The following is a 12,121-nucleotide window of genomic DNA, read 5'->3' as shown; positions in this document are numbered from 1 at the left end:
TTCCCTACAAGTACACTCACGGGATAGCTAGGAAAATTTTGCTTTTAGAACTGCAGTCTCACATTTGTATTCCACATGATCCTACTTTAAATATGTGTGATGTACAAATATTATATTTTGTGTTCATATGTTACAATGGAAATTAAAGAATTGTAATACGTTCCAAACGTTAAATCATTCTGCTATACAGTAACATTTCAGCATTCAAGTTTATAAAAATAATGCACAAAATTTAGTACTTGTAACTCCAATAATAAAATAACATCTAACAATTTCAGCTCTGAAAGTATTTATTTAATATGCTCTAACAGAAGTATCATGGTTCCATGTGCACTGTTATTAATTTTAATACACCTCTGACTGACTAGGCTGAAAAATGGAACAACAGTGTAACAACGAAATGTTCACTGTACTTCCATAAGACTTGTAAACAATGCAAAACATAACAAGAAGTTAGATATAATTTGCCATAAACACAACAAACAACTATGGATTGAATACTCAAAACTAATTACACCAATTTATAAAGTCAAATAACTTTTATACACAAATACAGAATTCATCTTAATAATTACATATGGATGACATGTTATGAGATCTAAACTACACACTGTGCAGGGAACATGTATGGGCATTACTGTTAAGTTAAATAACCATATTAATTAACATTTAAAAATAATATTTTTCAAGTGAAACGTTTGAGGGAAAAAATACTACTCTGAACACTCCCTTGAAAATAGTGCAAAGCTATGCTGCAATTCTGAGCCCTGAAACATTAAAATTTATATAAAACTGATGGACTTCTAATACAATAACAAAACTGTAAAATGCAACACAAAACTAGGATTCAATCAAATGCACTCATTCAAACCCACGAATTCCACAAAATGAATCTGTGTGCATCTTTAATTGATGCATGATGACAATATGCTATTTGGCTGACTTGTTGATGGAACATAAGCACCTTAGTAAAGTATATATATATATATTTTTTTTCTATAAACACTACAAAAAGGGAAAAAAGTTTTATGGTAAGAAATAAGCTAATTTTTCATACAAAAATATCATGGTTTTATATGTATCAATGAAACTGTTGTAACACAAGTACAAGCACAAGGGCACTGAGGAGGAATAAAGCCATACACTCAAACACACTAACAGAATGAAATGATTACAATGGTCCCCATCTTTATGGACTGCTAGTTTAAGGTTTACACAAAAATTTTATTCTGTGCAAAAATGAAGAATAACAACTGGATTACAGACAGCTTTATAACTAAATTTCCTATTATGGAATTAATCATCCAACAGATATAGAAGAAGACATTAAGATTTTTATGAGATCTGCAAGAGAGATAAGTTTCCAAGACAAAATGACTGGCACCTGTCTTTTCAGCCCAACAACTTGATGAAAATCGAATTAGGTAATGAGTGAGAATTGTTGATAAGCATGGTTTGTCATCTGGGAACTGGGTGCTTCCTTTGCATAATAGGCACTAAAGTTTTTATTCACCTTCTGTATTAATTTAAAATCAAACAGGCAATTTTTGATATACTGTAGAAGCTACCAGAATTAAAAAAAACACATCCCCTGCTCAAATAATTAATCTGAACAAGCATAGTAAACAAATAAAATAAAACAAAACACCTGTACACACAGATCAATCTTATGGTGCTTATCAACTGAATACATATAAAGTCATTATATTGAAATTCGTTTTATATATACAGATATAGGACTTATTTGTAAATAAAAATACATCTGTGTCCTGACAGTAAATGCCTCTTCTGGTGAGACATAGGAAACAGATTTTACTGAGGTTACTGCATTTCACAGAATTTCCTTTTCTTAAGATCAAGATATGCAATATCTACTACACGCATCAAAGTACTTCACTCAGCAACACACAAAGCAACAAAATCACACCAGGTCCTGTCTTCAGCTCATTACATTATGAAAATATAGTGTTAAAAGTAAAGCTACTTTCTGAATAGTACTACTTCCAAATGTGAAATTAAGAAATTTAATTTCATGTATAATAAACAGAAAATCATTAGCAGGAGGGAGAGACACTCTTTTCACAGGGACAAATAATCACACTGAGTAATATTCCCATGACAATATTATCTCACAATTTACATAAATTTGTATTTGTGCCACTGGGAAGTATAATGAAACAAAATTAGGCACCCTTTACCTTATGGAGAACTTGTAGCAGATCTACACCATTTATGACTCCAAAGGAGTGAAAACACTTGTACTGTATAGCCCTACACTTACTATTATTATGACAAAATGTTATGGTACAGTCTTCTTTGAAAATATACAATGAATTTCTCTGAATTCAACAAATACATTTACTTCATTAGGGGACTTATACTATTTATGAAAGTCTTTGTATAAAACATCATACATGCTAGCTTTAAAAACCATCGTACTGCACTTTAAATGCAATTTTTACACTATACAATCTTATAATTAGTAGCTATCTCAGCACAGCTATTTCAGACAACTACTAGAGGCATTGAAAAAAATTTATGAACATATTTTGCAACTTACATACTCCCATGTCAAACTTCTAGCTTACATTCTAATGACATTCTACTTACATGTCTTATGAACAGAGAGGCATTTTCCTATGTTTATCATAACATAGGCAATAAAAGTTTATTTACATATCATACCCACAAAACTGCGGCAGTTCATTATACAAAAATAATTGAAATGTATGAATTATAGTTGGGATTTGAATTCACAATGACAGCATTGTTACAAAAACTGTGAGCGTGCAAGCACACAATGCACGCACGCATGCACGCGCACACAAACACACACACACACACACACACACACACACACACACACTCTGTGAAATGTTTAAATGACTAACAGTATTTCGAATGCCCAATGCCTTTTCAGCAGCTTTTATGGATAATGTGCGTCTGATATATACCTCTAAAGTAAAAATTAATGAACTTACAGAGAATAATTAAACCAACAAACAAATAAAGTTTTACCTGACTAAGCCACTGAAATTATCTATGATCATACCTCTGTAGGTTCAGTGACCATTTCTGACATTGCATGAAGACCTTCTCTATGTTCCTCAACATTTAAATCCACCGAGGGCCAACTACTTGGGTTATCTTGCACTTGTAGTCCACTTGAACTTATCACTTCTTCATACGTTTCTTCAGCACTAGTGCTCACTGCCCTTATTTTTCTGTCAGGGCCACCTTCAGTTGACGAAGCTTTCCTTTTTACTCGAGCTGCAGGAGGATCAGCTGAGCCTTCCTTGCTTGTCGATGAAGATCGTGTTTTTCGGGGCTGGTGGTCTGGCATTGACTGGAACTTTTCCAAAGCAGTCTTTAAAGGTAGAAGTCCTACAGCGTAGGGAATGTCTTTATTGGGTGATATGACTTGACCCTCAGTCTTGGCATCTGTAAGTAATATATAATTTTCAGGTAATTCGGTGATATCTGAAACAGTGATCTTTTGAACTTCACTTGTCTCAACTGCTTCTTGGGCATATACATCATGCACTACCACCTCTTTACCACTATCACAAATACTCTCCACGGTACTTACAATCTCAGTTTCATCATCTTTCATATCATTTTGGTTATCATTCTGTACAATAACACTTCTTTCCTGACCAACACACTGACTAGTGTTTGCCACGGTGTCCTCAACAGTTAGATCACACTCTTCTTGGTTAACATTCTCACTTTCACTAAGTGTACAGTTAAGATCCTCATTTTCAGTTACTTCTGTAGATGGGGCTGATATAAATGTATCAGCAGTATTATCTGGATCATCTTTCTGTTGTTCTGAGTTTACAACAAGAGTAAAAGAACCCGTCACTTTTCTTGTTTCTGCTGCACATTTCTGATCATCCAGTTTTGGTGCATCTTCATCTCTACTGAGCATTAAACACAGTTCTTCTCTATTTGACTTTTCATTACACACTTCAGTATCACCACTTGCATCTGTTGTTTCTGAAGTCCTATGAGCAACTTCGCTGTTATCACCTGTGTCCTGTTGTATATCAGAATTTTCATCACCCATCATGGCTTCTAGTGCTTGTTCAACAGACATTCCACTATTTTCTGATGAGTGAAGTTGATCTTGACCAGTTACCTGTTCACTTGCTTCCATGTCAGTAACATTTTGAAATCTTTGGCAGTCCTTGATGTCATTATGGTTCTGAAATTCTTCTGGTGTTTCATCAGTTTTAATATTAGTAGCAGTTTGTACTAAACAACCATCTGATGGATCTTCTCCATAAGGATCACCAGTTATAACTTCGTCACTAACTTCTCTATAAACAATATTTTCAACCTGTACTGAACTCACTAAGGTATCACTAACACTGACATTTGAATGCGTAGGAATAACACTTTGATTTGAATTTTCATTTTTATTTGTAATTTCCTTTTCTTCGAAGCTAACTACAGTAGATTCCTGGCTTTCAGGGTAGTCATCTAGTGAAGGCAAACCAGCTGCATCTGTGTAAGTAAAAGTAACTTCATTCTCTTGCACACAATCACTTTCATTTGTTGTGACTTCACTATGATCTGTGGTCTCATCATTCTGTCTCTTGACAGTTTTCTCTTCTGAAAAAATTGCTACATTGTTTAACAGAGGTTCCACTAATTGTCCGGTTTCATAATTTTGGGCTGACGAAGATTCAGATTTTATTTCAGTGGAGTCTTGTTGCACATTAAAATCTATGGATTCAGGACCCGAATTTTCTGCATGTAGTACTTCTCCAGTCTCAAATGACAAGTTTTCTGTCTGAATAATAGACTGACTGCTTTTAAAAACCGTTTCATTTTCTGTGGATCCACAAGTTTGTGTTGCATCCACAACTTCATTTTCAAAAGAAACTGTCTCTGAACCACCTGCTTCATCTAGTGCACTATTGCTATTAGGCTGTACAGAATTTTCAGGAAGAGCAACACCGTCTACTGTTACAGTTTTCTGCTCAGCAACTTCATGATTAGTTGCAGATGCAGTATCTTCTTGCACTGTTGTTTTACTATCAAATGTCTCAATTCCACCTACATTGCTATCTGAAGATAAATTTTCTATCAAAATATTTTCAGACTGATCTTCTTCAATTGTAGGCATGTCACGGCCAACAGATGCCTGTGTTGCTTCAGATACTTGAGACACAACTCCTAATGATGATGTTTCTGCCGTCTCTGGTGCTGTCTGTTCTGCAGAATTTTGTACTGGTTGCTCAGCCGTTTGCTGCCCTTCACCATCCACCTCCTGGACAATAAATTCTAATCTGTCTCCTGTCACTATGTTACCTTCTGCAACATGGCACTGAAAAACACCTCCATTAACAATATTCATTAACATTTCTTCATTTACTGTAACATAAGATCCATCTCCACTATCTAACAGAATTGGGACATCAGTTGGAATTCCAGCTTCCTTCAAGACTTCCATATACTGACCCATAACAGAAGTGGTATTACCAGAATCTGCCATTTGGTATATAATATTTGAACCTGTATTATCATTGTCAGCTTCAGATCCCGTCACTCCATCAGCCACTTGATACACAATATTTTGTGATTTATCTTGAGAGTTGGTGTTATCAACAATCTGGAACATTTCTTGGTTTGACACTACAGTATTAGCAACTTGATAGATAACATTAGTATTGGCATTTGAACAGTCGCTAGGAACTTGTTCAGTAGCAGGTGAAACAGTATTAGGTGCAACAACTTGAACTGGTGGTTGTTCTGGTGAATTAACTACCCTTTTTGGTGCATCATTTGGTTGTTCTTCCTGAACCAGAACCTTTCTAGGAGGATCTGCTGCTGGTTTCTGTATTGATTTTGTTATGTAAGTTGTGTGTGAAACAGGTTTTTTTACAGATGATGTCTGAATGCGGGAAGGTGCACGAGATGATGTAACACCAACAGGAGTTACAGGCATTTGCATTTTCATTGTTGTTGCTGTTCCAGTATGTGAAGTTATTTTGCGAAGTGGATCTGGATGTTGGGAAATTACCCCTGATGCTTTCTCCAGTGGATCTACAGCCATTTCTTGACGAAGAACTTCCAAGGCTTTCCTACTTGCTTCTGCTTCCTTATGAAGAGCCATATCTGCATCGGTAAGTACCTTCTCCTGGAATACAATATTCATTTGCCTTTTTACTGGCCTTCCACGCTTTCTAGCAGGTATGGTCTCAGCAAGAAATGTAGTTTGAGCTTGGGCTCCAGCTGTATCTTTTACACTTACAGTTTCTGTGACCTGATGTGGTACTTGTGCTGATAATGTTCTATTACTTATAGGCACCACAGCAGTAGGCTGCTCAACAGCTTCAGACTTTATTGTCCTTGGTTTGATATTTGGCTCAGTCTTCACAGGTTCACTTTTTATTGAACTTGCTCCAACTGAATTCTGAAATCTTATTGTTTTGCTCACGGTTTGAAGGGACTGAGTCTGCTTAGTAAATTCACTACCAGACAATGATAACAGAAGCTGAGCAGTGTCTGTCTGCTGCTGATTATCTGGCTGTTGCATAATAACTGACTTATTGCCTGAAGGTTGAATGATTTGTTTGGCGTCAACTGTCAATTGTGACGAGCTTGCACTTGATGATGGAAGACTCTTTGTTACAAAATTTTGTTGTATTGGGACACGCTTTGATCTCCCAACAAAAGCTTTCCTTGCTGCATCACCTGTGAGGATAAAGGACTTTCGTTAAAACTAATTATCTATGATGTACATTAGTTGTTCATAAACAGTACACTTACTGCACAAAAAGTGTCACTTAAATATTCATTTCTTTAGCATATTTGGAAGTCTAAAACCCAAAATAGCTGCTCTAAAAAAAAAGGTGGTGGTAAAAGAACAAGAATGTTTAATTAAATTATATCTGGCACTACACTTCTAACGCCACTGTTGTTCGAGTTCTAATGCAGGTCAATAGACAGTTTCAGACAACTGAATGTAGCTGATGTTTGACTGAGGCAGATATAAACAAAGTAAAAAGTAAACACAGCATCACTAAGCCTGGGCACTGTAATATGGAAATGTAGTAGGTCGACTTCAAGAAGGAAGGCTGGGACTTAACAGCCAACTGATATCAAGGTTATCAAAGACTAGCTTGGATTGATCAGTATGATGACCCACATGTTCCAAGGAAAACCTACATCGGGATGGTTGAGCTCAGATTTTCATTCAAATCCTCCAAAATGTCCAGCATTATGAGGATAGTTTAACACCTCTTAGTAGTGCAAATTCATTGAAATGTGCAAAGGGAAACTATAACAGACCTGTGAAATCATATAAGTGCATTCTACAAATCAATGAAGAGGGTACTATAATCATTAAACTGTTGATATAATGATACAGGATACTAGGCAGTAAATGGCAACTTTACTAAGAACAGGGAATAGAACATCTAATCACATCTCAATAAGAATTATGGGGGAAGACTTGGGTAGATCCCAATTCTCAATCCAGACATTCACATCATATAGCTGTTAAAAACCATAAGGCATCATTATGAGGAACACTTTGTTGGAAACGATTCTGCCCTGACCAATCATTGATTCACACTGCTGTCATCTTGATATGCAACTCTTCGGATTGAAATGCCTTATACGTCATACAAAGTTTGACTAATAGCTTGCCTCAAGTGCTCTGCCGGAACATGATCAGCATGTGAATTGATGTATTAACCCTCAGCACTGAGACTCACATGCATTCAGGCCTGAGCTGTGATTGCTATGAATACAGTTCTGTCACGGTTTAACACCATTCACATGCACAGTACAATCTCATAAGTTGCTTTTTTTTGGGGGGGGGGGGGGTGTCTGTGAGTAAAACACTCATTAAGCAGAGTAATGGAGGTGTCATAGTAGCTGCTTATACAAGAAATAATGTGAATATGGTTCTAAAGGAAGGAATTCTGGATATGTTAAATAATTATATGACTACTGCAATTAAACTTTAATTAATACATGCATAAAATGCAAACTTCATTTTTGGGAGTACAGAATTTTAAAAAAACCTAGTGGCATATCTGTTGCTCTGTCTGCACAGAGTTTTTCTACATTATTCACACTGCAGTTAAGGTCATCAGGCAATTCAAAGTTTCCAACAAAGAACACATCCATGCATCAGACTAATCTAGCTTGCAGTTTCGAAGGAACAGGCTCTTATTTGTATTCTATCTCTGTTTCACTTAACTCACCATTATTTTCCACATCACCTTTTACTAAGTCATCTATGTCCTGTATTTGAGATGAGGTAACATTATTATTAACCAAAACAGGCTTGAAACTGTAAAGTATCAAGTTTTTTTGTAGATTTCCTGTCTTCATTAACAGGAACATTAGCACTGACATTTCCCTTCCACATGCCTACAGCAAAAAATTCATTTGATCAGTCATGTACAACACAAAACATTCCCACGAGATACAAAATTAGCTCCAAAAATCCAGCCTTCTTGGAATAATTTTCCATGACTAAGGTTTCACAGCCAACCCACCCAGGTGAAATAAAACTATTTGTATCCAACAAATTCAGCAGCTTCACAGATTCCAGGACATTCATGTGTTGTAGATATAGTTCAACATGACACTTGCAATAAAACTGTTTTGTCATATAATTCCTTAACCCAGGAGCTGAAGTTTAATGGTCATATGGGGAGAAAGGAAAGCAAGTTCAACCTCTTGCAGCAAAACATCTTTTGGTTGAGTAGCACAGTTTCCGACAAGAAGCACAATATTGTTATTTTCTTTCATAATTTAGTGATCAAACACTTTTAACCATGTGACAAACTGTATTATCATCCAGGTTTCTTGCTAGTTCAAATACTAGCTTGGCAGTTTAAGAATATTTTGAAACAATAGTACTTTGCAACTTATCTGCATTAAATATGTCATGGTTTTTACACTGTGCCATAAAGCCCTTTAAATACACTTTTTTTCCAGGTAGTATCATCGTCTTCGTTCATTGAGTCTTCATTACTAAAGATTTTTAAATAAACAATTCCACAATGCCTCTTAAACTTACAAAGCCACACAACAGACACAGTCAAACTTTCTATTTTCATCCTCCTCACAATTTTGACAGCCCTTATTTTGATTACTGGTACACTTAGAGCAAATTATGCCACCTTAGTTGTTGTATCCACTGAAGTAAAGCGTTCAGTAAAACATCCTGTACCTCAGCATATCAGCTAGCTCTCAGTTTCTGTCACTTCACTGCCTAGTAACAGGCTCTTTGCTCTACTTTCTTCAGTTTTCTAACAATGCTTCATTTTATCAAAGATTTTTCATGAAAAAGGAGGAAACTAAGGTGTAGGCTTTCTTCTCAAGAAGAAAATTAAAAACATGGCGTTTCCATGTCAACTAGTGTAGTGGTCCCCACTTGATCATCTGATCTCTGATATTGTTCGAGTTATGTGTGCAAGTTCATAGATGAGGAAAGTAAGATTTCTATCCCACAAAATTTCACATTTTGTAACTAGGAGCCTCATAATTGAAAGGTAACAAACTGCTGTGGCACATTTTAAAAACCTAACTAATTTTGAAGTGCTGTATACCAATGAATAATTGTGATACAGCTAGACAATTCCATGTCAAATCAACAAATGCTACAACCTGACCCTCTCAGATTTTTTTGAAATTAAGTATGCATATATTACTCATTAATCATGACACAAATTAATTTTTTCACATTTTTCTGACGAAACGTTACCGAGTAATGGACCTTCAAAAATTGAAAAGATGACAAATTTTTGACTCGCGCAACAATGTTGCTTTCTTTACAACTCGTGTTCTAATTAAGCTAAAACAATAAAATTTACTTCATTGGAAAGCTCTTTTAAAGAGCTTTTATATGATACCAAACATCATATATATATATATATATATATATATATATATATATATATATATATATATATATAAAAAGATGATGGGACTTACCAAACAAAAGCGCTGGCAGGTCGATAGACACACAAACAAACACAAACATACACACAAAATTCTAGCTTTCGCAACCAACGGTTGCCTCGTCAGGAAAGAGGGAAGGAGAGGGAAAGACAAAAGGATTTGGGTTTTAAGGGAGAAGGTAAGGAGTCATTCCAATCCCGGGAGCGGAAAGACTTACCTTAGGGGGAAAAAAGGACAGGTATACACTCGCGCACACACACACACATATCCATCCGCATATACACAGACTGTGTTGTTCCCGGGAGCGGAAAGACTTACCTTAGGGGGAAAAAAAGGACAGGTATACACTCGCGCACACACACACACATATCCATCCGCATATACACAGACTGTGTATATGCGGATGGATATGTGTGTGTGCGCGAGTGTATACCTGTCCTTTTTTCCCCCTAAGGTAAGTCTTTCCGCTCCCGGGATTGGAATGACTCCTTACCCTCTCCCTTAAAACCCAAATCCTTTTGTCTTTCCCTCTCCTTCCCTCTTTCCTGACGAGGCAACCGTTGGTTGCGAAAGCTAGAATTTTGTGTGTATGTTTGTGTTTGTTTGTGTGTCTATCGACCTGCCAGCACTTTTGTTTGGTAAGTCTCATCATCTTTCTTTTTAGATATATTTTTCCCACATGGAATGTTTCCCTCATATACAAATTGTCAAAAAACATTGTCGAATTTACCGAATTTTGAAGAACTGTATTTTTAAAATTCTCAAAAAAATATATGTGAAAGATACACTTTACATCTACATATTCTGAAAGTTTCAACTTGGGATGAGCATAGGATCACTATTAAAAGCGATTTTATGTTAAGGGTGGTGCTTTAAAAATTCATAAAAACTAATTTATTTTAGATATTAGGCCTACTTCTCACGAGCTGTATGTTGTCGTAAAATGTGGAAATTAAAAATAACTTATAATTGACAAAAGAACATATGTTTTATGCTTCTGTAATTAATAAATACAAAATGAAAACTTAAAATAAATAAATAAATAAAAAACACAGAAAGATGAATACCTGAGATCAGACCTAAATTCAGTTAGTAATTACTATTATTTACAAATAGGCGTCCTATTAGTGCACTTCTTCATACTTCGAACTAATCAGTCTGTTGCACATCAACATTTCTGCATTGGATAACTTATATGTTCGGCCTGTAGCAGTTTGAGGGTTCATGATTGCCACTACTTCCCTACCGCTTATGGAAAGAATGTCTGGATGACTCGGAAATGTAAAAGATGGTGATGGTCCATGTGGATGTAAGAAACTAACTGTGATTTCATCCTTCTCCTGATTTTTTTTCAAGTACACAGGTTAACCACCAGTGTCCATTATAATCACAAGCAACATATCCTTTTATGTCTTTGAACGGTATTGTATCACTGTCAGAAACTGTCACCAGTTCAATTTTACTATCATCAGAGTTTGAATACACTTTTGTTATTACTTTGTCCTTGCTAAAAGGAATAAAAGTGTGAAGTTTTTTGTCCCTACAATTTTGCAGCATTTCTCAAATCTCTCCATAAGTTTCATTTCTTCATTTTTGTGATCTTCTTTAGTAGCATACTTGAAGTTAATTCCATCTAAGTTATCCTTGGCAAACATATAAAGTTGTTTTGGTGTCATTATTTGATCACTGTATGGCCATTGCAGACTTGCTCGATATGCAAGTCATTTTAACTGTTCCACCAATACCATCACTAGCTCCCTTCCCATGCAAGGTGGCTGAAAAATGCCATTCAGCTTCAGTTTGGAAATCATCTTCATGATGGCACAGGTTGATAAAGATCTTCCTATTTTTATAATGAGCTGCTGCTCCATCAGAGAAATAATATATTTTTCTTGGTTTTCTACCGAATCAGGAAGTTCATCAAATACGATTGGAACAAATGCACAGCAACAGTGTCATGTGTTAGGCATTCTGATATGATTACAAGACTTGTGTGCTCAAGTTTGTTCCCATCCTTGTAATAAGCAACAATGGGATGAATCATTGCTTGCATGTTTGTCCAGTGATAGTCTTGAACTTCGTCCTTTTGGATGGTTGATTGTTGACTAGCTACAAATGAATATTGTGTAAACGATTTTAATTTATATAAAAAAAAAAAACAATCAATAAAGTTGTCAGATGATTTTAT

General features: G+C 35.7%; 1 protein-coding gene across 1 annotated transcript in view; it reads right to left on the bottom strand.

The window, feature by feature from the left end:
- Positions 1-272: 272 nt before the first annotated feature.
- Positions 273-12,121, bottom strand: part of LOC126191267 (uncharacterized) — a 123,386-nt gene continuing 111,537 nt past the window's right edge. Inside the window, exon 4 of the mRNA XM_049932079.1 lies at positions 273-6,705. Within this exon, the coding sequence (XP_049788036.1) occupies positions 3,047-6,705 (3,659 nt within the window). The 3' untranslated portion in view covers positions 273-3,046. The remainder of the gene's footprint in view (positions 6,706-12,121) is intronic.

The sequence above is a fragment of the Schistocerca cancellata genome, chromosome 1 (genome assembly GCF_023864275.1).
Source record: "Schistocerca cancellata isolate TAMUIC-IGC-003103 chromosome 1, iqSchCanc2.1, whole genome shotgun sequence".
NCBI lineage: Eukaryota > Metazoa > Arthropoda > Insecta > Orthoptera > Acrididae > Schistocerca > Schistocerca cancellata.
Note: the sequence above shows the minus strand (reverse complement) of the source record. Positions and strands in the feature narration are given on the sequence as shown.